This window comes from Leuciscus leuciscus (assembly GCF_965113295.1).
Source record: "Leuciscus leuciscus genome assembly, chromosome: 17".
Classification (NCBI taxonomy): Eukaryota; Metazoa; Chordata; class Actinopteri; order Cypriniformes; family Leuciscidae; genus Leuciscus; species Leuciscus leuciscus.
The window spans coordinates 26,495,628-26,521,737 of record NC_138741.1 but is presented as its reverse complement, the minus strand read 5'-3'; the positions used below and the strand labels follow the sequence as shown (position 1 = coordinate 26,521,737).

General features: G+C 37.0%; 2 protein-coding genes across 4 annotated transcripts in view; one reads left to right on the top strand and one right to left on the bottom strand.

Annotated features, from left to right (window-relative positions):
* mipol1 (mirror-image polydactyly 1) overlaps positions 1-249 on the bottom strand; it is a 99,809-nt gene extending 99,560 nt beyond the window's left edge. Inside the window, exon 1 of one of the 3 annotated variants that reach the window (XM_082142341.1) lies at positions 128-249. Coding sequence is in view for 2 of the 3 variants with exons in the window: in XM_082142339.1 (XP_081998465.1) it covers positions 128-130 (3 nt within the window). In the remaining variant the exon portion in view is untranslated. The remainder of the gene's footprint in view (positions 1-127) is intronic. The other 2 variants (XM_082142339.1, XM_082142340.1) reach the window with 2 other exon arrangements.
* A 1,122-nt stretch (positions 250-1,371) lies between these two features.
* Positions 1,372-25,710, top strand: tyro3 (TYRO3 protein tyrosine kinase). Its single transcript, XM_082142319.1, has 19 exons — positions 1,372-1,709; positions 4,939-5,122; positions 10,505-10,605; positions 10,710-10,880; positions 13,197-13,283; positions 13,516-13,631; positions 14,270-14,450; positions 16,340-16,482; positions 16,833-16,971; positions 17,177-17,303; positions 17,612-17,706; positions 17,798-17,893; positions 18,899-18,979; positions 19,094-19,186; positions 19,713-19,834; positions 19,946-20,055; positions 20,182-20,341; positions 20,863-20,999; positions 23,761-25,710. Exons 1-19 carry the CDS (start codon positions 1,652-1,654, stop codon positions 24,179-24,181), a joined length of 2,622 nt encoding a protein of 873 aa, XP_081998445.1. The 5' UTR covers positions 1,372-1,651; the 3' UTR covers positions 24,182-25,710.
* The last annotated feature ends 400 nt before the right edge of the window (positions 25,711-26,110 follow it).

Below are 26,110 nucleotides of genomic sequence, written 5' to 3'. Positions count from 1 at the left end.
GCGTCAAAATACAAACATTGGTTTTATCCAATTCAAATTAATTAGTCATTCAGTGAAAGCATGAATAATAATGCAACGAGACATCGATAGGAGTTGTCATTAAAAGGTGGACCGGTTTCGGACTTACCATGATATAAGCGCTTTGGGGTCGGCTGGCTGGTCGAACAGGATTGTTTCCTAAAAGTTTTGGAGGGGAACTTCCTACTACAGTGTGCGCAGTCAAGCTGCATTCCGGCCCAGCGGGACAGACAGTGCTGCGTTTGACCACTAGAGGCCACTAGCTCACCCGTGCTTAACACCATGATACCGAAATGATACCATAACATATGACATGATGATAAATTAAGTTGAAATATTTAAGTATTTTATGCTCATCAAATGGACAGAAAAAACAGTAATATTGTGAAATATCATTACAATTTAAAATAATGGTTTTCCATTTTAATGTAGCCTACTTTAAAATATAATTTATTTCTGTAATGCAAGACTGAATTTTCATCAGCCATTACTCCAGTCTTCAGTGTCACAGGATCCTTCAGAAATCGTTCCAATATGCTGATTTATTATCAATGTTGTAAACAGTTGTGCTGCTTAATATTTTTTATAACCTGTGATACTTTTTAAGGATTCTTTGATAAATAAAATTTTAAAAAAGAACAGCATTTATTTAAAATACGTTATAAACGTTAGTAAAGATTTATATTGTTCTGAATGATCATGTGACACTGAAGACTGGAGTGATGGCTGATGAAAATTCATCATGCATCACATCAAATTAATTTTGCATCTCAAAAATAAATTATGTTTTAAAGTATAAGGTATTAAAGTAGAAAACCATTGTTTTAAATTGTAATAATATTTCACAATAATACTATTTTGTCAGTATTTTTGATCAAATAAATGCAGGCTTGATGAGCTTAAGAGACTTCTTTAAAAAATATGAAAAAATAATCATTGTAATAGTAATTGTTTCCAAACTTTTGGCTGGTACTATCTATCTATCTATCTATCTATCTATCTATCTATCTATCTATCTATCTATCTATCTATCTATCTATCTATCTATCTATCTATCTATCTATCTATCTATCTATCTATCTATCTATCTATCTATCTATCTATCTATCTATCTATCTATCTATCTATCTATCTATCTATCTATCCTTTACTACAACATATAAAATAATATTTAAAGAAAAAATAGCCTGTATAAAAACAATCATTTAACTTGGCAAAAAGCATGCCGTCTTCATAATATAATACACGTGAAAATTACAAGTTGAGGTTTTGTGCCGGAGTGACGTGCAGTGTCGGCACGTGACCTACAGGGGGCGCGTATTCCCGACTCTGCGACTCCTCAGATGTTTCCTGCTGTTTTTCTAAATCGAGCTACTTGACTTGACCGATGTTCACCGCGTTCTCACGAGCTCTGTGAGGATTTATCAAAACAATGAGAAGAATGCCATTTATACCGGGTTAACTACCGAAACATGATGTATTAAATGCAAGAGGGTGATTTTGAAGTTGAAGCTTCTGTGAAGTCTTTGAATATAATGGGATTTACGAACACCTAGTTAATTCATTAATCAGCGCTGTTCAAACTTTCACAAGGTGAAGGAGAAAACTCAGCTCTTTAACGGAAGATGTTATAATGGGGCTTTCTCTTTGGATCCTGCTATTGTTACTGCACTTCAATGAGGGAATTCACGGTAAGTTTGTTGAACTAATCGCAGAGTTTGTGAACGCAGTGTTTCATTAAACTCATCAGTGCTTATGTGTTGACGTGGACACAATGTTTCAAGATAAACATCGATGTAAATGTAAATGTGGGACGTTTATTAGCGGAACGTTCTAATTCCTCTTTTATAACCTTTCGCATAATATTAATAATACCTAATTTTGTGAAATATCGAGGATTGACAGCATTTGTGATTACAGATTCAAAACTAATGGAGCCCGAACGTTTTTAAACCAATTCAGCATCTCTGGTTTTGTTATCGATCAAATATTTTCCTGGATTGCGGGCTGAGAAGGAATTTGAAATCGTGTTTCAAAAAGAGACTCTTATTTTTTTCCAGTTAAATTAAAGAGCCACACTTTTTATTTGTATCATTATTTAACCAAATAAACTTTTGAAGTGGTATTAAAATAATGCTGTAACTAGCAGCCATTTAGTGGCTTTATTATTCTGTTACTGCTGATTGAAGCAGTGTCAGGATAGATAGATAGATAGATAGATAGATAGATAGATAGATAGATAGATAGATAGATGGGGTGAATTGCCCTAATGTGGGACATTTTTGCACTTCAGACATATTGCAATTTGTAACCAACACATTAAATCCACACCCAATACCATTAAAAAAAACCAGGATGTGTCCTAATCAAAAGAGAAAATTCAGATAACCCATTCATAAGAGAATGTATAGACATATTAGTGCTCTTATTGCAAGTCGTTGCAAGAGACAATCTGCAGCTTCCTAATGTGGGACAGTTGTGTCCCCAATGTGGGACACTGAAAAATCTATGATAAAAGACCAAAAATCACATTGATACATTTAGAATAGTAAAATTTTATTTTATTTTAGATTCTTAAATCTTAGTAATTCTCTTGGTTATGGATGGATGAAACATGGATAACTGAACATCATCAGACCGATAATACAATATTATCTAGTTCAGTTTACTTAAAAATAGCTTGAACAAACTTTAATTCATAAACGTTGACTGTTAACTGTTAAAAATCTGCATTAACAGTATTCTAATATTGCATTACAAAACTAAAACCATGTATATAACCATGTTTGTCCCACAAACCATGCCCCACCACACATTTTTGACTCATTTAAGTACTGTCCCAAATTAGGCTGATCATGAAACCACATCTCCTAATGTGGGACACTAGGACATTTGATAAAAATATAAAATATATTATTTATACACACAAAGTTACACTATTTTTTGATGGACAAACATTTCATAAGCATATTAGGCTAAGAAGTAGCAGGATTGCTTTGTTTAAATTTGTATCAAATTTGTTAAAACTCTATGTCACTAACCTTCGGATGGTCTTCACACAAGGTGCCTCCTGTTTGATGATTGCTCCACCCTCAAATATGATTGGATATTTGATAAGTCATGTGATTTTGATCACATGACACCACAGCTTTGTCTAACCCAAAGTTTCACTGTCATTCATGTATTTATGGGGGACCTACAAACACTAGACCTTAGGTGTCCCACATTAGGCAGTGTCCCACATTTGGGCAATTCAGCCTAGATAGATAGATAGGTATGGGGTATGGGGATGGGTACCGAAACCCGATGTTGTGCCGAATTCTGACCCCTCCAAATTATTGCAAAAAGAACTGATACGAATACTGTTAAAGTACCGGATCGATAAGCAGTATCGGTAAGAGTAGTAAAACCTTAACAATACCCTCCCTAGACAGGTAGCCTATGCTATTGATTGTAGAGTTACATCATAAACAGGATGCTGTAGTTTCCTCATTTAACTCTTTCCTGGGGAATGAATGTGATGTTTGATGCAGATGTTCTGGCCAGCCGTGTGTTGTTGTCTGTCACAGTAGATCTTTCAGACATCTGCAGCATGCATGACGTCTGCTGTCCACAATCAGAGCTTGACAGAGATGCCAGAAATTGTCCCAGTACAATAGACGTCTTATGCTCAAAAGCCCGTTGAAGGGAATATGAAACTTATTTCCAAATTTTTGGGACGTAGTTTACTACATATTGCTCATGTCTTGTTCTGTTCTGGTTTTTATTTATTTATTTATTTATTTATTTTATAGATGACATTTAGCCACAAACAAAAAGCCACAAACAAAGCATGTGATGTAAATGATTGGGTTTGTTATTATGCAGTTACAATATAATGTGAAAAGTTTGGGTGCATCTACTCGATAGATAGACAGACAGACAGACAGACAGAAGTTTAGTTGTTATGAAAAGTTTTTATAAAATTCATATGCACAATTTACAGTTGCACATTTACATCCATATGGGGGTTTTTTTCGTGTAGAGAAGTGTACAGTAATTTTTTTTTTTTTTTTTTTTTTGATGCATAAGATTTCCCCCCCAAAAATTACAATTACCATCACCGATTTTTATAATAATTTAACCTTAGACCTTTCTAATAATTTATAGCTATAGGCACCCTGCATGCTAACAGGTCCCCTGCAATTTTCCGTAAAATACTTTTCTGTGTATTTAACACGTTACAAAGTCAAATTCTAGCTTCCGGCCAAACTGCCATACGCAGTCTACTTGCACCTAGTGCGCAACTTGTGACGTCGGAAGTAGCGCAGTGCGTCATGGCGTAGTGTAAATATCAGCAGTATGTCACATTACTCGCATAAGTTGCGTCGAAGTTGCGAAGACTTAAGTCGAATCGTATTTTTGTTTGGCCTAAAGCTAGTTATTTTACTTCATAAAGTTCTAAGTATGGATATTTTTCTTACACAAACTGATCGCTTCGCTTGAGAAGGCCTTTATTAACCCCCCGGAGCCGTGTGGAGTTCGTTATGATGGATAGATGCACTTTTATTGACTTTAAAACAGAAACAGTTTTAAAATGTGATTTTTTTACCTACTAGCCTTTTATTCAATTTAGTAGACTGAAAAGGTCCCGTTCCCGTAGAGTAAATTACATTGTATCACTCGAACCTGGGCGAATTGTGTGCCAGTCACAGAGCCGGTCACAATTAACAAAGCTTATTGACGATTTAAAACGTTATCATCCAACATGATGGCATGTAGGCTTTCCAACTAAAGTAAATCTATTTTTATATAGAAGTATAATAGTAGTAAGTTTATCTCTGTTACACATGTCCCGCATTGTCCCGCAAAATCACATCTGCTGTCCTGCAACAGAGCAATAACCAGATGGTCACCCTAGTCAAATTGTGTGTCCTCCAGGGGTACGGTTCACCAAAAACCCTTCCAACCAAACAGTGACTCAGGGTAACATGGCTCGTCTGGGCTGTGCCTTTGAAGGTTTGAGTGAACCTGAGATCATCTGGATGAAGGATGGAGAGAAGATCTACAGCACTGATCAGATGTACATCACACTGGATGCACATCACTGGGAGACCTTCTACAGGTAGGACAGTGTGAACCTGGAACTGTGCCCTAGTCCTTGATGTTGTTCAGAATAGTTTTTGCCAGTGGTCAATAGATGTACATTAAAGGTAGGGTAGGCAATTGCAGACTGGCTAGCAATAGCAAGCTAGCTTTGAAAGCATGAGATCCCACCCTCCCTTCATAGCTTCTCCAAAGCCACGCCTCCTTCAAAACACATGAACACACACAGCCAGAGCAGAGTCTGCAAAGTGTCACTAGACAAGTATCAAAGCACATAATATTACAATAATAATAAACATGTACAACTTAAAGGGGAAATGAAACGTCCATGTTTTGGCACTGGTAGTAGCTACATATATTAGAAAAATCACCTTGCCAAAAATTTTATTTTAAAAAGTTGTTAAAACCACAGATATGACAAAAATATTTTCGTAATTTCTAGCTAGCGAGTCGCCATTTTGGAGTGACGTCACAGCCTACGTAACGGGGTTGGTTGGTTCCGCTGGTGAGTGAAGAGAGTGAAGCGTTACTGGACCGGACTGAATACGCAATTGATTTGAAATGGAGGAAGACGAACTTGAAAGACCTGTTGAGCCCGTGTGTCCCATTGCTTATGCATTTGAGTCGATACGGCGTGGGAACCGAGCAGTGGTACGTCGCTATGTCGAACAGCCGGTGATACATGGCCGTAGCCAGCTATGAGGTCACCGAGGTCCGGACCTCGGTCATTTTTTTACATTCAAAAATACAATTTCAAGCTCTCTGAATGATTAATTAGCCGTTTAAACCACCTCATATGAGTGTTTGCAATTCATTTTGCTGCGAGAATCTAGCGCAGTGAACGGGGCTTGAGAGCGCGTTGTGAGGGCGCGGGTGCGATCCAGTGTTGCCAGATCCATCTAATGCAGAGGTCTTCAATCCTGCTCCTGGAGAGCCACTGTCCTGCAATGTTTAGTTCCAACCCTATCAAACACACCTGAATCAGCTCATCAATCACTTCAGAATCGCTTGAGTATTCAAAGGCAGGTGTGCTGAAGCAGGTTGGAACTAAACTCTGCAGGACATTGGCTCTCCAGGAGCTGGATTGAAGACCTCTGATCTAATGGAAAGGTGGCAGTAGTCTTCTGGACTTGTTTTTCTGATTAAATGTCACACTTTAGGAAATTATTAAAGTGGAAAGTTGCATGTTAGGGTTCGTGATATATTAATCTTATTTCCAAAACACAAGCTTTGAACTTATTTCGGATTATTATTATTTTTTAAAATTGTTGCTTGTTTTTCGTAGCAATATCTGGCAACATTTTACTGTCGGCATTAATAAAAAAAAAGCTTATAGAAAAACTGTAATTGCTGACAGGAAGATACCACATTCGGTAAAACAAACGCAATGATCATCGTGATTATCTGTAAGAAATGTATAACACTATCAAAAACAATAGCACAATACAGATCTGTATGTTACAGAATCAAAAACAATAGCATAATACAGATCTGTATGTTACAGAATGAAGCAGGAAGACGGCTTTTTTATTTTGTCATTTCAGTGAGCCAAGGATTGAAGAGTAGTCCACACACACAATAGTTTGTAACATGTCTGTAAAATGTAAAACATTATATTGAATAAAAAATTATTTCACAAACATCTACAGCGTGCATGTGCAGTTTGTTAACATAACGTTAGACGTCGTCTTTTTGTCTGGTACTAATAAACTTCACTAGCTAACGTTAAACACTAAGTTAGCGTTATTTAGCTAGTTCATGCTTACAGCTGTTAGCTAACAATGACTACCTAACGTTAGTTGTTCGCTGGTTCGATCAGCACATGCATCTTGTTAACGAGCCAGTGTGATGCAAACATGTATGAGAGGTTTGACATGATAATATGATAGCAGATGAACGCTTTTTATGCGTAGTTTAATGTTAAGTTTTATGTCTTTCACTGCGTTTTACTGAACTCAGCCCAGAGCCTTTAAAGCCAACCAACCCCGTGACGTCACATGTTAAGCCGCTTGTCCACCAGCGTCTCGATTTCTGACGCGACGCCAAAGCCCATTCATTTCCTATGGAACTACGTCAGGCAGCAAAAACGCCCCCGCAAAGCATGATGGGTCGCGTCGCGTCGATTTGGTCAACAGCGGCGCTGCAAAAAAGTATCTCGGTGGATACTTTATGCAAATGAGAGCGTCAAAACGCGGGGCAGCAGCCAATGGAAACTCGGCAGCGAGAATTTGTGTATGGCCGTTGCTATGGTTTCATTTTTTTTTTTACATTTTTCCCGGCGCGAAAAGCAGCGAAAACGTCACAGGCGTCGCGTCGGAACAAAAATTGATCGGACGCTGGTGGACAAGCGGCTTTAGAATACTGCACAATGGCGGCGCCCTGGCCGCGAAAGATATAACGGTTTTTCTTTTTTCTTTTATATGTTTACATTTGTCATGTTTCTTATATAATTGTTGATTATAGTGGAAATCCATTTTGTAAATCATGTAAACTTGATTGACTGCTTAATTTCCCCTTTAAAGTGCTCTTACTTGTACCAGCGAACTGCTGCAGATTCATTTCACCATTGATATTGTTGATGTTGACATAGAAACGCATCTGAGTTTGAGGGCATGAACAGCTCCAGGTAGAACATCATGGGTTGCCATCCTGTAATTTTGGTTACGAGATGGCGTGAACGCAGCATAAGCTCATTGTTTTGGTTCAGGAGGAACTGTTAAAGGCGACTGCTGTTTGTTTGTGGCGCTCGATGACTGTCTGTCTAAAACATGAAACACGCTGATTACGTGTGATGTCTGCGCGAGCAGGGTAAGTAGAGGTATGGAATTACATATGTTGACAGGCAGGTAGGACATCCTATCATTGCCTTCGGACCGAATGCAATGATTGGACGATCATTTTTTGGTCTTGTGTCTTCCACGGAAGATAAATGTGCGTTTTAATATTTAGACCACTTCTTATATTGATTGCTATCAGAATGTGAAGAGAGTTTCAATCAGTAAAAAGTGTTTCTAAAAATAATTGCCTACCCTATCTTTAAAGGAGTTGCTGGAGCCATATAGACACCAGAATATCATAGAGACTTGTGGGTAGACCATTTTGTTTTGGGCAAATAAACAAAAACAAAAAATCTTTGCCTTTTACAGTTTCTGTCTAAAAGGGAGCTTGTCCAGTTGTCATGACTGTTGCCTTGAGGTTGTGGCTCAGTGTCTCTATCACTATAATTTTTTTTATTATCACAGTGTGATCGCAGAGCTAAAACTCCAGAACAGTTGTTTGTGCTTTTTTTGTTGGATTTCACAACTCCAAAATCAGATGATGACATTCATTACTGTCTGTATGGTAAATACACCAAGGTGAATACACTTTATCAAGGAATTTTTTAGCAAGTCTAAAATGTTTGTTACTGTAGCCAGTCTCTGACCTTCAGAGTTATACAAACAGAGTTTTTAAGTAAATTCTTGAGCACAATATGAAATTGGATGTGAATACTATGTTTTGTGAGCAAACAGTGTGCCAGGTCCTTAATTTTTAGATTCCTGAACTTAACCAGGATAGGTTAGGATACACTACCATTCAAAAGTTTGGGGGCCATAAGATTTTGTTTTATAAGAAAGTATACTTTTATTCAGCAGGGACACATTAAATTGATCAGAAGTGACAGTAAAGACACTTACAATGTTACAATAAATACTTCTTTTCAATGTTCTATTCATCGAAGAAAACTGAAAAAGTATTAAGGAGCTCAAAAATGTTAAGGAGCTCAATTGTTTTCACAACTGTTATTATTATTGTTAATTATTGATGATAAGAAATGTTTCTTGAGGAGGAAATCAGCATATTAGAATGATTTCTGAAGGATCATGTGACACTGAAGACTGGAGTAATGATGCTTTGCATCACAGAAATAGATTACATTTTAGAATATGCTTGAATGGAAAACAGAGAAAACCTCAAAATTGTTAACGGTATTGTAGCTCAGTCAGCTTTTAAAACTTAATTTCACATGAAGACCACAATAAATAAATACAGATAGGCCATATAAATCAAAATTTATAAATCTAAAACTCACAAACAGTGTCACATACATAGCAACCTTTGGAGATCATTTATAGCTTTCTGTTGAGCAGTCAGGTAAATGTCTCCCCTATAATGCAGACGTAATGCAGACATTAGTAACATGAGCTTGCTTTACTGAACACTGTGAAGGCTGATAATCTCTTACACGTGTCGTGACACAGTCCAGTTGCCTAGATCTGTTTTAGGCCATTCTTAGACTAAACACAGTTTGGGTGGAAATTTGCTTTTGAAAGTGCTGCCTTGCTGTAAGATTAGGCTAAAGAGGATAACAAACGGTGGAGAGAGAAACTGGCTTAGTGAATTATAGACATCACGTTTCCTCGCTGCCTGCATAATCTATAAATGACTAGTTTCACCAGGTGGGTGTCAGTTGTAAACAAATGTATACGTCATGCATTTCTTATATGTGAATGCAATTCATGCCGCTGTTTGCGCAACTGACCTTTGTCTACATAAATCTTAGCACTCTTAGACTGAATGGCTCTCTTCTAGTTGTAAAACTTTGAGACTGATGTGTCATTATTCCATGATTATTATTACACAAAGTTTTGGGATTTGCTACTTTTCTTAGTCTTATGTCATGTCAAGTCAAATTACATTTGTTTATATAGCACTTTATCCAAATACAGATTGTTTCAAAGCAGCATCACAGTAATAGACTGGAATATAAGAGTAATAAGGTTTTTTTTAATTATGAAAGGAATACAATTTCAGCTGTAAAACAGATCTAAAAAGATAATAGTGTCATTATTCAGCTCAGTTTAGTTAAAAAACAACAACAATGTGAATATTGCAAATATGTGAACATTTGCATTTAAGCTTGAGGCACATTTGACCAGTGTTGGGATAGTTACTTTTAAAAGTAATGCCTTACAATATTGCGTTACTCCCTAAAAAAATCCCTAAATATTGAGTTACCTAAAAAAGTAACTAAACTACTTAATTTCAAGTTACTTTTTTTAATGGAAATAATGCGTTACGTTACTTCTACATTACTTTTTCTAATGTATCATCGTGTTTTCACAGCTCGCACAGCCCCTCTGCACTTACTCTCGATTTCTCGGGGACAGGAGAGGTGTCAGGCAATGATGAAAAAACATTACTTTTTTGAAAAAGTAACTCAGATATTTTGTTGTAAATTTAAAAGTTACGTGTTACTTTACTAGTTACTTGAAAAAAGCAATCATTACTTTTTCTCTTGTTACTTGTAATGCGACCCCCAACAGTAAATGTTATTTTGGTTTCCATCAGTAGGAGAGTGTGTAAATGACACAATTTTCATTTGTGGTTGATTTAACCCTTAGTGTTTCTGTGTCTTCAGTGTTAAATCCGTGCAGCAACAAGACGCCGGGAAGTACTGGTGTGAAGTTGAATATCGCGGCACGATCATTTCCTCTGAGCCTGCTTGGATCACAGTAGAAGGTATTTTCTTCTTCTGAATCCTTCAAGTAGTGTATTTCTCAGATCATATCTTGTTCCTTTAATGCAAATATTACACTTTTTGCCTCTTACTGCTCACATTTTAGGTGTGCCTCATTTTGTGGAGGAACCAGAGGATGTAGCTACATTTGCAGGGGAGCCCTTCAACCTGACGTGTGCTGCATCAGGTCCTCCAGAACCTGTGGAGGTGTTGTGGTGGCTGGGAGACCAAAAGAAGGGTGATTTCATGCCCTCCCCCTCAGTTCTCTTTGTTAAAGGTGAGAGGAACCAAGGGCTTGTCCCAATACCCACACTTGTGGTCTTTGCATTCGACCACTTGTCTACTTACATGACATCTTTCTGGTATTTGGCCCAAGTGTTCAAGTGGGCGTGAAGACCGCAATTGTGTGTAGAACTTTTGATTAACCGATGGGACACACTTACAACATAGTGTTATTAAAATGCAAGTATTGTAAGTACGTTTTATTTACACATGTTGATGGGCACGTTTGGTGTGGTCCGAGAGCGATTGTTCTCAATATTGTGTTTTGTATTAATTTCATGCTATTATGCACAGCAGAGTGAACAACGCTTGGGTTTGCTGTATGTGCTTCAAATGAAGGCGGCTCTCTACAGCTTGCAAACAGACTCTTTTGAGGAGACAGTGGATTGCGAGCCATTCATTTGCCACTCTGATTGAACTCATGACACTAAAAACATTATCCCCTACATGCGCTTTGTTGTATTAGGGACGTCATCATCAGCTAAAATGCATGCGTAGGTTACTTTACTTCCTGAACAAGTGTGCACCCAAGTGCGAGTTGCTTTCACATTCCCAGCTTCCCAATGGTATTTGAGATTGGCATTGATTTTGGCATTGTGTTTGATTATAGTATTCAGAATATGATGTGACACAAAAACAAGTATAGAATGTTTTGTCACACTACACAACTACCTTACGCTACTGTAAATTTAGTTAAGTTAGTTACTCCCCAATACTGCTCCTCTATTAGATAACTCTCCTCTATTAAATATTCCATGAACGTATGTTTGCTCACAACAGCAAACAGTTAATGATTCTCTAATATATTAATCACATTATGAAACATCATGTGAAACATCTAAGATTCCTATCAAATCTTCTGTGAGATGATATATTAGGCAGATAAAATGTAGAACTGAGTCACTGTTGCTTTCAGTGGATTGGATGGCTTTGCAGATAGGGGAACTGAGTGATGTTTCCAGTGGGGCAAGTTTGTGCTTACATGTAAATAGTGTAAAATTGCATAGAGTTGTGAGATTTTTAGCAACAGGGTGACTTAGTGGGTATTTTTGGTCTCATTTGAACTATCAAAGTGATTTGTTTTTCTCAAACCTTTACAGGTTTTTGATAGAACCAACAAAATATCTTTTTAACGAAAATACATTTTGATATTTTAGAGGTGTCTGATACGTTGTTTAAATTTCTCATCATTTTCTTGTGGAGAAAAAGCCTCCTGTTACTGGATAATGTCAAGGCCAGTTTCCCGCCTTGCCTTTACGTTTTGTAACTGGATCTCTTGTTCTGTGAGGGAATGCATTATAGTAATCAATGCTGCCTGTGTGGTAAAGCCCAGTAAAGTAAACTTTCCATTTTAACAGCCTATGCTTAGAAATCATTGAGTCATTAAGTCTGTGTCATGTGTTCCTATTATCAGCAACAGAAATGAGTTTGTGACTCACTCAGAGTTGAAAACTGTTTTTTTTTTGCTCTGTCATCATATAAAACAATGTGACAGCTGTCATGTCCTTGTTCATGAGGCGAGATGAGACATGAGGAGGTTTTTTGTCTATTCTCTTTGATTTATAAAAAGAAAAAAACTTTTTGATTCACTATTTTTTGCAACTCATGAATATAATGAAATGATAAATATATATTTATATATTCATTTTTGGGTGAACTATACTTTTAATGGATTTTTTTTATTAATATGGAAACATGATTGTTTTTTAATGAAATTATACCCTAAAAAAGAACTAAAACTGCCAGTACATGGCAGTAAATGTCTAAATGTGTACAAGTAATTGAGTCAATCATTCATTCGATTCGTTCAAATGGTTGATTCTTCAGGAATTAAGTAAATGGCTCTTTTTATGAATGGGCCATTGAATCATTGGTTCACCCGATGGATTTGCTCACGATTGATTCATTTATTGTTGATAGATTCACCAAATTGATTCTATAGGTTATACAGTACATTATGTAGTGAGTTGTTGCCCTGCTTAATGTACGTCACCAATCAGCTGTGTGAAATATAAGATTAACTGTATATATACACAGTATACATAATCATATTTTGTATATTTAAAATATATAAAATAAAATATAATATATTAGTATTTTAAACTATATTTATTTTATTTTAATCGTTATTTGTTTTAATGCAAATATATATTCTCCCTTTTTTTCTTAAATTTTTGTATGGTGAAATATGACCCAGGCATGTTCTTGATATGCTTCATGATGTTTCATCCATTTAATATGCATATTTGCAAACTTAATTTGTAGCTGAAGCACTGACCACAGCGATTTGTTTTTTTATTTGCTCAACCAGGTGTGAATGACAGTATAAAGTTTTACTGTGAGGCCAAGAACGCTCGAGGCATCTCCGTGTCACGCACGGGCACAGTGCACATTAAAGGTGAGACACACCACAGTGTTTTTTACTTCCCACTCACACAACTTATATTGCTGTAGTTCAGCGTAATTGCATTCAAAATTCAAAAATAGTTGTTGTTTTGTGGTTTTTGTTTTGACAGTAATCCATCATAAACAGGCATCCATACAAATACAACCACAAAAGGCTTGTAGAAAGAAGATAAATATATGTCGTTGTTATAATGTGTTTCTTTAAATGTGATTGTTATGTGCAGTCCGTCCTGATTCCCCCCGGGATGTCAAGGTGCATCATGTGTCTGATCTTAATATAACCGTTACATGGAGTCCAGGTTTCACAGGGCACTCACAGCTTTCCACCTGCACTATACAGGTATGCTACTATATAGTGTTTGACATTATTGCATTCCTTTTTCTGTTCATTTCCTCGTGTTCTTCCTATGGCCGTACAGTCGTAGTGCTTGGTTGTTAAAGGAATAGTTCACCCCGAAATGAAAATCATTTATTTTACCCTCTTGTCATTCCAAACCTGTATGACTTTTCACTTCCTGTGTAACACATGGCAGATGTTAGGAACAGGACATTTTTTTTTACGTTGCTCACAAGTCGTATGGTCTACTTTTAACCAGACCCTCACTACATCTATGTTACCGCTATGTTAAGACTGTCTTAAGAACTAATTTGATCAACTAGAAATTAGTCAAGAGGTAATCAGTCTTGCTTTTCTCATTCAAATTAGACCGATCTACCTTTTTATGTAACTGACTTTAAAAACTTAGCACCAGTCTTAAAGAAAATAATTAGATGACTAACTTTTAAGACTAGTCTAAGCAGTTTATGTAACCGGCCAGAAGAGCAAGTCACACTGCTCTCTTGTGAAAATATTTTGCATGTAAACAATTTAGGAATCTCTTTAAAAAAGAGTTAGCAAATGTAGTTTCTATCTATATTCTCAGGATTCAAATCTGTAAACTTAACAAAGATGAATATCTGCCTGTAATACATTTCTAGGTGACAAAGGGATCTGGAAAGAAGGTGAAACTTCCTGATCTGGATGTTGTGGTTCCTCCCTTCCAGCATGTGTTTGGGGGGCTCCACAGTTACTCAAATTACAGTGTGAGAATCCGGTGTGATAATGAGTTGGGCTCTTCCCCCTTCTCTCCCTGGGTGGACTTTCACACTCCAGAGGCAGGTATGTGAAACTTTAGATAAGGTAATGATGCTATCTATGCATGTGGTTTCTTTCTATTAGTCAAATTAACATAAATGGCTTTTTAGCTTGAACAGTGTTGCTGTTGATTAAATTACAGACATTTGCATTTGCATTCATGCATTTTGGCCAGACACTTCTATCCAAAGCAGCTTACATTGTATTCAAAGTAAACATTTTCATCAGCTCTTGCATTCCCTAGGAATCGAACCCATGACCTTGGCATAGCTAGTTTCATGCTCTACTTTTTGAGTTTCAGAATGGTAAGGTTCCCACAGGCATGAAACACCTGCAAATATCAGGGAATTTGATCAAAATGTTTTCTTAAGTTATTCTAAATGATTTAATTCTCTTTAATTATTCAAATATTTCTTTGAGCATATTTCTTGTTTGTTTTGAGTGCAGTTTGATGTGTGTAAGTTTCTTGATGTTCAAACACCCCATCCAGACTATAAGTAAACTATTTGAAGGCAGAGTCCCCTGAAATACGTGTCCACTGTTAGAAAGTTCATAACTCATGTTAACGTTTAAAAATGAAGCCTATTTTTATGGGTGTTTAAGGGACCATTGTGACATGACAGTTAAAACAATATACATTTTTTTGTTACACTTTATTTTGATAGAATTACTTATTCTACTACTTATAGTTAGAAGAATGTCTAAGTAGTAAGTAACTTTGCAACTACATGTCAACTAACTTATTAATTTACAAATACATGTCAACTAACTCTTATTAGAATATTAGTAGACTAGCTTAGGGTTCAGGTTAGTAGAATAAATTGAAATGTACTTGCGAAGTTAATTATAGTCAGTAGAATATCTGTTGGGGAGAATCAAAGTAAAGCATTAGCAGATATTAAGCAGACAGTCTACTAATACTCTAATGACTGCTAGTTGACATGTAATTGAAGCGTTACTAATAGTTAGTAGAATGACTAAAGTGGACTATAGGAATAAAGTGTTACCGCTTTTTTTTTTTTTTTTTTTTTCATGTGAAATTTGATATGATCATCCCATACGATCTGTCTGAATGACGAGTGTTTAGGTACACGGAAGGAAGGAAGGAAGGAAGGAAGGAAGGAGCTTTTGTAGAATCCAGATCCATCTCAAAAGAATCTTTAAGTTCTCTACAACATGGTTGCTGCATACATCACTAAATGACTTGGTTTGGATCAAGGAGGGCTATAAAGAGGACATTTAATTCCAAACTGTGGTAGTTCAAAGTTCTGTGAAGGACAGTCATGAGCAACTAACGTTTTTAAAATTCCTTTGGAAATAAAACCGTTTGCCGTTCTAACCAAAGTTTTGGTGGGTTGGAAGTAAACAAACAGTCCAGAGAGCGGGTTCTGGCCAGATGCCTAGGGCAAGGGGGTTTGGAAGGGGAGGAGCTGATGGATGGGTTTGAGGAGCAGAAGGGGTTTCTGAAGTTGTCCCTGTTTGCATGTTTGTAAACTGGTAGCACTGGCAGCAGTCCAGTAGATTCCAGGCTGAGTGGTACAATGCGCCATTGTGCGTGTCCCCAATCCATATCAATGCACTGCTGCCACATACAGAGTCCAATATTCTGCCACCTACTGGCCAAAGCAGTCATTGGAACTATTTTAAATGGATTTGGTTAACTTGCGCTTTGTTTTATTTCTCATTTTTATCCACTATAAATAAGAGTGTATTATACTCCTCTCCACTTAAAATCCATTCCACAGATTCCAGAGGTTGTTTCTCCTCCAAATCAGTGGAAAAAATGCGAACAAATTCCATCTGGGCCTGGCTGTGACATCATTTATTGTCGTGCAGAGGCGCTTGACACGTACTTTTGTCTGTACACTGGCAATTGCTCCCTTTTTTACTGTTTTCATATCTTTCATACACAGCACCATCAGCAGCTCCAAAGAACTTTACCTTTGAACTCAGCGAGCAGCAGCTCACTCTGTCCTGGGCGGCACTGGAACAGGAGGAGCTTTGTGGAAGGTTACTAGCATATAAAGTGCAGTGGAAACAGGGAGGAGAGAATCAGGTACATCATTATAAAGGAAGACATTTCGCAACACTGACACTGTTATTGACCTGAACTGATTCAACTCTGAATCTGAATTGTTTCCAGACTGATGAATTTTGGGACATTTCCCACCAAGAACAATAATGTTCAGTTTATTAAAAGTTAGATATATTATATATATATAAGTTATAATATAAGTTATAAATATTATAGTTTTGTCATCTGCTACTTTAAATACTCAAGCTTTTTAACAGGATGGATTCTGATTGGTTGTCAATTTTTTATTAAATCCTTCTCCTGTGTCGTTATCTGTGTCGAACTAACCCTTTAAGCTTTATGCATATCCTTTATGATTTCTGTCTCTATAGGATCCCTTACTGTTTAAGGACAACATTGCCCGTCTCTCGGGTGCAGGGCGATTCTTTAACGCCACCTTCCAGGTTGCTGCGTGCACAAACACAGGATGTGGCCCATGGAGTCAGCCTGTTCTTGTGATGCCCGTGTCAGGTTTGTCCACTCTCATTGTCTCCCCTCCTGCCTCTTTGAAATCAGGATTTCTGCAGTCACGGCAGCTTTTTTTGTGACAGCATTTTCTCATAATGCAGCGCTCTAATAGCCTGTGTGTCATTCGCTGCTCATTATGCAGGAATGGCGTTGCGTCAGGCACTTTTGAGCAGAAGTGGTGATTAACACTCTTGTTGTGTCCTTTCAGCCACGCAGGCTCAGACCCAGAGGGGCCACATATGGGTGGGGCTTCTTTTCGGCCTTCTTGTGGCCACCATGGTGGGACTCCTGTTGGTTGTAATGGTACGCAACAGAGGCAAAGAGACCCAGTTTGGGTATGTTACATTATTACACCCTATTTGTTGCCCAAAACACACATTTTGTCTGAACTAGGACTGAAATCTGGTCTCTTAGACTGTGACCTGTTCTTTCACAGTCAAGTTTGGATCAACTATGCTCAAAATCAATGATGACTGGTCATACAGTTTGTAGTCCAAGAACTTGGTCCATTTTTTCAGTTCCATTTATGATGTAGTTTGTGTGTTTTGCTTTTGTTGGGCAGTTTGGGTTTAGATCCATTTCCAAAATGTCTTTTAAAACAGTGAAATATTAGTCATTTTGTCACATTTTGGCTTGTTTTCAGGTCTGCATTCGCAGCTCCAGGAACAGAAGTACCAGTTTCCTTTACAGCTGCCAGGTCCTTCAACAGGCAGTTCCCTGAGCTCCCCGAAACCACATGTAAGTGCACGCATGACTGCACCATCATTGACATGATCCTACAGTACTTGTTTTTCAGGAAATTATGAATTTTGACTCTGTATCCATCTAGTGGACAGTCTAGGAATCAGCAGTGATTTGATGGCCAAGTTACAGGATGTTCTCATCTCTGAAAGGCTCTTAACTCTGGGACGAATGCTTGGAAAAGGTACATTATGACCCGGATGCTTATTTTAATCTCTTTTTGTTGGGACGAGACCTAAAGTGATCTACTTTGTGTACCAGTGATCTAAATTATTGAAATAATATATGCTGTCTTAAACCTCACAGTGCATGTCCTTTATGATACTTTTCTGCATCTCAGAAGAATAAAATTCTTAAAGTCCCCCTGTATTCAATTATTTTATCCCTTAAAACTCATCTTTGATCACCAAAATTACATTATTTAAAGGTTTTATTTTTTTCTTGAAAAAAATGTCTTCATGCCTTAAAATAGCTTGAGTGTAACTCTATACCCTTGCCTCATTTAGTATACGTGGTTCTATGAATATGTAAGTTAGCTCCGCCTCCACTCACTCACACCAGCTCAGAGATCCACTCATTGACCTGATTGTTTACAAGGTAGTTTGTGACGTCAGAAACACCAGTGATTTCAAACCGGGTTTTTGAGACTGTCTTTGATGCACAGTTTTAAGGAGAAAATACTCAGCAATGGTGTTGACCTATGAATTTGCACATGGTTTGTCTTATAGACCTTATGTAGCCCCGCCCCTTTTCAGTGCTGCACTCATTGTCTTTTGACTTCCGGTCTGTATTTTCACAGCGATTCTGCGTGTTTATTAATGAACGGCTCGTTTTAATATCTTCTCGGTCGACTGACATTTGTTAAGTTATCTGCTTTAAACATTACAGTCCTCATGATAACTTTAGTTAACTTTACATTAAGTAAATCCACTTCAAAAGCTAATTACTCCTGGACAGCAATGCCATAGAAATATACTGAGTGACCGCAAAAACGGAAGTTAAAAGACAATATTCTAAAGATGGCGGCGCCCTCGTTTCTCTGGCGCATAAGGTCTATAGTATATTAAAAGCACCAAATAGACACAGGGGGACTTGGTATAATTTATTATAGTAACACAGTACACAGGGGTCACAGTTTTTACCTTTAAAAACTGTTCATTGCTGTCAAAATAATATTAATGTTTTCTAGGTGAGTTTGGCTCTGTGAGAGAAGCTTTTCTCAAATCGGAGAATAACTCTGGGCAGAAGGTTGCTGTGAAAGTCCTAAAAAGTAAGTGTACATCTAAAATGATTAGTTCAGTGAACAGTTGGATGCCTGTGGACCATGGTATTGGTGTTGTCATTATTTCTGTGCATTCATGCATCTCTCTCTGTGCTCTTACAGCTGACATTAACTCATCCAGTGACATTGAGCAATGTCTGAAAGAGGCTGCCTATATGAAAGACTTCCATCATCCCAATGTCATTCCGCTTGTTGGTTAGTGGACACATTTTCCTTGCTAGGCCTTTGTCTCAGAATCTATTTCCGTTATGAAAATTAACCATGGTTTTACTACAAATAAAACCAAAAAAAACATGGTTACTATAGTTAAACCATGGTATCCACAAATTAACCATTGTTTTACTACAAATAAAACCAAAAAAACATGGTTACTATAGTTAAACCATGGTATCCACAAATTAACCATTGTTTTACTACAAATAAAACCAAAAAAACATGGTTACTATAGTTAAACCATGGTATCCACAAATTAACCATGGTTTTGCTACACCAACCATAGTTTAACCATGGAATTTGTAGTAAAACTGGTTATACAATGGTTACTACACTTTTTCCACAATAAAACCATGGTTAATTTTCATAAGGGATATGGGACAAATTCACATCAAGGTTTATCACTGAAATGAAGTCAATGCAGTTCTTTCCATTTTGACGTGGATGTTATCAAGCAGGACCCACTAGAAGATGTTACTTCAACATGGTTGTGCATTTGCTCCCACAGGTGTGAGTTTGCACAGGAGAACCCAGCAGCGGTTACCTGTTCCTATGGTGATCCTGCCCTTTATGAAACATGGAGATCTCCACACATTTCTGCTCATGTCACGCCTCGGAGATGAACCATTTGTACGTTTTTCCTGTCACTTCCTCGCACACACACACGCAGCAACTGTACATCAGATTTACTGGGTCCATTCCTCCATGTAAATGTTTGTTGATGTCTCTTGTTTTTTGTAGAGCCTCTCTCAGCAGATTCTTATCCAGTTCATGCTGGATATTGCTCGAGGGATGGAGTATCTGAGCAACAAAAACATCATCCATAGGGATTTGGCTGCTCGCAACTGCATGTGAGTTTTTTTAAGTCAGCTCTGTGTAAAAGGAACATGATTTACTGATCATATTTAATGTCCATGTAAACTATCCAAATGATGAGTAACCTTTTATGTTCCCATCAAATGAATCTTTAATTTTAGGTTGAATGAAAATATGAGCGTGTGTGTAGCAGATTTTGGTCTCTCAAAGAAAATCTACAGCGGCGACTACTATAGACAAGGGTCTGTCTCTAAGTTGCCTGTGAAGTGGATCGCTTTGGAAAGCCTGGCAGACAATGTCTACACAACACAGAGTGATGTGGTAATGAACACTATTTGTCTCATACATAATTTTTTAAATATTACTAGGTGAGATGATGTATTGTACTGTAAGGAATGGATAATGTACAATTATCTTATCATTGCTGCAGAATAAACCCTGATAGGGTGAGCCAGACCCCAATGGGAAGCAACATGGTTATTTACTTAATAAATAAATGAACGTGACATATTGATTTAAATGGAAATAATTTTATTATGAGAGATGGACAAGACCACATTGTTAAATGAGAGGTACAAAACTAGCACAGATATGTAGAAACAACCAGTTTCTTGGAATCGGGACAGTCAGTTATACAGTTTAGTGGTCATCATATAAAAATATTTGAACACAAAAGGATCAAACAGAATCTAGTAACCCAGAGAGTCATGTAATAATGTACTACATTAAAATCGCACAATTTCTGCAAACAAAAATGCTTATAATTTCTTTACTGGGTTCACCACATAGCCCTTCACTGTTACTGTTCCTGGTACTGATGGGATTTTTTTTTTTTTTTTTAGTGGGCATTTGGTGTGACCATGTGGGAGATCATGACCAAAGGTCAAACACCTTACCCAGGGGTGGAGAACTCAGAAATCTACGAGTATCTTATCAAAGGAGAAAGACTCAAGCAGCCTCCAGATTGCCCTGGTGACATGTAAGTTTAAATTTTTGTATTGTTTTTATAATATACAATTTCTTAAATACATTCATTTTGAAAAAAGGCGTCTATTTGATCAAAGTCTGCATTTATTTGATACAGAAAATACAGTAAATATAGAAAAGACGGTAATTATGAAATACTGTTATAATTTGAAAACTTTTCTATTTTAATACAGTACTGGCAAAAGTGTCAAAAAAAAAAAAGTTTTTGAAAGAAGTCTCTTCTGCTCACCAAGGCTGCATTTCTTTAACCAATAATACAGTAAAAACAGAAATATTGCAAAATATTATTACAAATTACAAATGTTCTATTTTAATTTAAAAAGTAATTTATTCCTGTGATTCTAAAGCTGAATTTTCAGCATCATTACTCCAGTCTTCGGTGTCACATGATCATTCTGTTATGCTTATTTGCTGCTCAGGTAACATTTCTTCTTATTAAAAATGTTAAGCAGTAAAATGTTATTATCAATGTTGGAAACCGTTATGCTGCCTAATATTTTTTTGTGGAAATGGTGATACCTTTTTTCAGGATGTTTTGATGAATAGAAAGTTAAATGAACAGCATTTATTTGCCTTTATTTATTACATTTACTAAAGCATTTATTAAATAGAAATCTTTTATAACATTATAAATGTCTTCACTGTTCATTTTCATCAACATAATGCATCCTTGATTTAAAAAATAAGTATCCATTTATTTTCTTTTTTTAATCATACCACTAATGTTTGAGGGGTATCATTGTTTCCACAAAAAGCTGCAAAAATTTATTTCAACTGAACATTAATAAAAATAATAATATGTTTCTTGAGCAGCAAATCATCATATTAGACTGATTTCTGAAGGATCATGTGACACTGAAGACTGGAGTAATGATGCTGAAAATTCAGCTTTGCATCACAGGAATAGATTACATTTTTAAATGTATTAAAATAGGGGAAAAAAATGGACAGCTACTGTAATTGTAAAGCTGAATTTTCTGCATCATTACTCCAGTCTTCATGTCACATGATCCTTCAGAAATCATTCTAATATGCTAACTTGGTGCGTAAGCAACATTTCTTATTACTATCAATGTGGAAAATGAAAATATTTTTGCTGCTTAATATTGTTTTTGAAAAACACTTTGCAGTTTGAACGATGTCCTGCATAAACAAAATGACGGAGTATGTTTTTATGTTTACACTATTCGATCGCGCCACACACACACACACACACACACACACACACACACACACACACGCACGTAAGCACTTTGCGACTTTTCGATCGCGACCGCGCGTCTCTATCTCTCTCTCTCACACACACACACACACACACACACACACACACACACACACACACACACACACACACACACACACACACACACACACACACACACACACACACACACACACATTGCAATCTTTACATAGGCCCTGTCCCAAATGGCGCACTTCATGCGGACTTTCGGTCTCGTGGACTTGAATTGTGCGTGCTCGCTCGCTGAGTCTACGAGTCCGTAGGCCGTCCCATTCAGCATTTTAACGCTCTGAAGTGTGCTCAGCAGCGCCCCCTTTGTACCCTTGAAGCGGTCTTCCACGAAGCCCGCATAGATGCAGGCTCCACGCACTTTAACTACCCAGGAATCCTTGCGAAAGGCCAATCAGACAACAGATGGGAGGAGATTTCACTCACGGATAATTGTTGACATGGCTGAGAAGAAAATATTACTGTTTTTATGACCTAAATGTACATTTTACCAGTTGTTACCTACAGTTTATACAAACATTATGGTCATCGACCAGTGGTTGATGTCTCAAACATAATAATAGCGTGTTTAATAATACGATCGCATTATGATTCATTAAATAAATAGAACCGAATGGCAGGGCTTTACTGAGTCATATGTAAACATAGTATGAATATTGAAACCTGTAAATTGAAAAAAATATATTTAAATTATGTTTTAAAATTGTAATCATAGTTCAAATGGAACATTATGTATTATTATGTACAACTGTATACATCATTTAAATAAGCATGATTTATCTATTGTCTAATGCCCAGGTGATATGCATTATATCAAAATATAGAAATGTAAAATTAGGCTGTGTAGTGGACATGCAGATAAGACGTCGGAGCGCAAAAATGTGATTTCTCCTGTCCAACAACAACCAGACCGTTATTTCCGGCATGCCGAGCGAGTCTGTCCCAAAAATACCTCTCAATGCGCCCTCGTGGACTCGCGCCAAGGGCCCTATAGGTCTGCACTACATGACGTCACCAAAGTGTGGACTCTGAGGAAGTCCACAAGTCCGGAGTGTGCCATTTGGGACAGGGCCATAGCAGCCTGCTTCAGAGCTAAGGCGGAGCTACAGATTAGGTGTCCCTAAAGAACCGCGTATCTAACAGTAGTTCCGCATTACATTAATTAATTTGCACGCGAGTTTTATTAATTTTTATACCGAGTATTCTCCGTGTAAATTTATGCACCGAACCGTGACGCCCGTACCGTTTCGGTTCAATACGAATACATGTACCGTTCCACCCCTAATATATATATATATATTATATATTAAAATATCTATATAGATAGATAGATATAGATATATTATTATTATTATTATATATACTTACTGACCACAAAAGTTTTAACGGTTCTGCATTTCATACTAAAGTTGCAGAACTCTCATTTGATTGCTATGGGCTTCTCAAAACACACCAATTTTAGAGATTCATTCTGCTATTTTCCGTATTTTCTCACTTCCAGTTATGAAATCATGCACAGCTGTTGGTCTCCTGTCCCAAAGTGCCGTCCTAGTTTCCAACACCTCATTGGCCAGTTGGAGCTCTTGTGGTCGAAGCTGAATCCAGCTCCAGTCAAAGAGCCGTTGCTGTATGTGAACCTGGAGGAAGAGGATGGAGAACAGGCCTCTGGCCCGGGCACAGATGTCGGGACCCGTAGTAGTGAGGATCCCTCTTGGGGAGTACCGTGGCAGTGTGCAGGGATAGAGGAAGACGAAAAGGACTGGCTAATGGTGTCATCGGGAGCTGCTTTTGCTATTGGTGGAGACTACAGATACATCATCGGCCCACACGGCGGCGGTATTGATGAAGCGAGCAGGCGCTCTGATGATGGCCTGTCGGAGGATATCAGGGAAGAGGAAGAGGACATCATCATTAATGTGTGATTTGTGTTCTTACATAATCTCGTAGGTAATGATTGCACAAGTTGTAAAGACTCTTGTAAAAGAACAGTAAGTCCCTAAAAAAAATTCCTGAGTTGTTTTACTGGTGAAATTCCAGGAATAATACTTAACACGAAGAACTGTTATCTATGCTAACTCTTGAGGCATGACGTGGACATACAATCAGCTGCTAATACTTTTAGAAACATGATTTGACATGTTTATTTCAATGGTAATTATTAATTATGACTGTAGCAAAGCCATTGTTTCAACAAATGCAATGTTTAGTGTCAGATCTGTGATTTATGAAGTGTAAAATGTTATTGTTAATCCTTGTGCATATGTGTCTTTGCTGGTATATTTCCGGCATTATTTGTGTGTTTTGTACGTGTGAAGTGTCAATCACGTCCTGGGACTCACATATGTGGTGCCTTTTGTTTTATAACAGTTCCGGCACATTTGTTACATTGCATGAAGAAATTCCTTTGGATTTAAAATGCATGCTATGACATTAGCTCAGACCTTTAGGTTTTATACTTGTACTTAAATGAATGTTCCGGGTTAAATAGTCTACTGATTAAACTGTGCACGCTGTATGATTTCTAAATGATTTCTATGAAACAGTGTTTTTGCAGCAGGGAACGCTTGAAAGAATTGTCATCTGTGTCACTGCTGAATAATTATGCAGAAAACATTGCCATAGATAATCATTTTGACAATCATCATTTCGCATAATTTACATAGAACAATTGTACTATACACCTCCATTTTAAGCTTGTTACTGTCAACAAATTTTAATTTTTTTTCGGGGATTACAGTATTTTCTGTGGTTTCATTTAAACCGGAATATTACGCTTTACCTGTACAGCAAACCCTCATTAGAGCATTTTGAAGGTGGGATATCAAGGGACTTTAGGTTTTATTAAGTGCAAGTTTCATTTTCCTTTTATTATACAGCAAGCATTGCAGCACACAATGAGTCTGTTTTTGCTAATTGTGTTTTTGAACCTGTTAATGAGTTGTGTGAAAGATATCTTCAGTGTTTTTAAAATCAGAAGCCGTTGTATTTCACTTCATCAGTGTACGGCTGAAACTCAGTTTTGGAGTATTAGATCATGTAACAAACATTGTCATACGTGTTGAGGATAAATCTGACGCATCATTCAGTGTTATTAACTCTTGTAAAAGGCTGTCTGCTTATCTCAAATCAATGAAATGGGCAAAGAAGATGATGTTTGCATGTGAAATACCTACCGTGAAGATACAACTTTATTCCAGGGAATTACAACAGAAGCCGAGACAGACTAGAATGGGTTTATTATGGTTAGAGTTATACAGAGTTCAACAAAGAGTAAACAATGCCCTTAATGAAAGCAAAATGTGGATTTTTTCAGACTATAAATAGCTAGAATGTTGCTCAGAAATTGCAGTCTCTGAGCTCTATATGTTGATCACTTGGGTGGTGCTTACAACTGTTGTTTTCCATTTTATTTCAGAATCTGTAAATAAAACATATATTCTAGACCTACAAATCATCAGAGTTGAAGTTTATTGGGGTTGTGGCTTTAAAGGACAAAGTGAAATCAATATGGCATGTAATGTCAAAAATATAAAATATTTAACAATACAATAACATTACATATTTTTAAAATTGCTCTTTGAATCAAATCCTTATACCCTTGGCATGTGTACATGATAATTAAATTAAATTATTAGATAATTAGGAAAAACCTCTAATCAGAACTACTGAAAATTCTCTTAATCAGCTGAGAGCCAACTGAATTAAATGGCAGTTTATCCAGTAATTAGACACTTACTTTTCATATTAGTACTAGTGAAATTTAATTTGCAATGAATGTTTTTTGTTTGTTTTTATTGAGAAAGTCTGTGCAAGCTGTCCCCTTTTCCTGCTGCAATGCACCAAATACTAGT

Bases quoted from the DNA above. Each gene is read 5' to 3' on its own strand.
- tyro3 (XM_082142319.1), top strand. From the start codon at position 1,652: ATGGGGCTTTCTCTTTGGATCCTGCTATTGTTACTGCACTTCAATGAG. The intron at 5,123-10,504 runs GTAGGACAGTGT...CTGTGTCTTCAG, and splicing joins CACTGGGAGACCTTCTACAG to TGTTAAATCCGTGCAGCAAC. The intron at 13,284-13,515 runs GTGAGACACACC...TGTTATGTGCAG, and splicing joins GGGCACAGTGCACATTAAAG to TCCGTCCTGATTCCCCCCGG.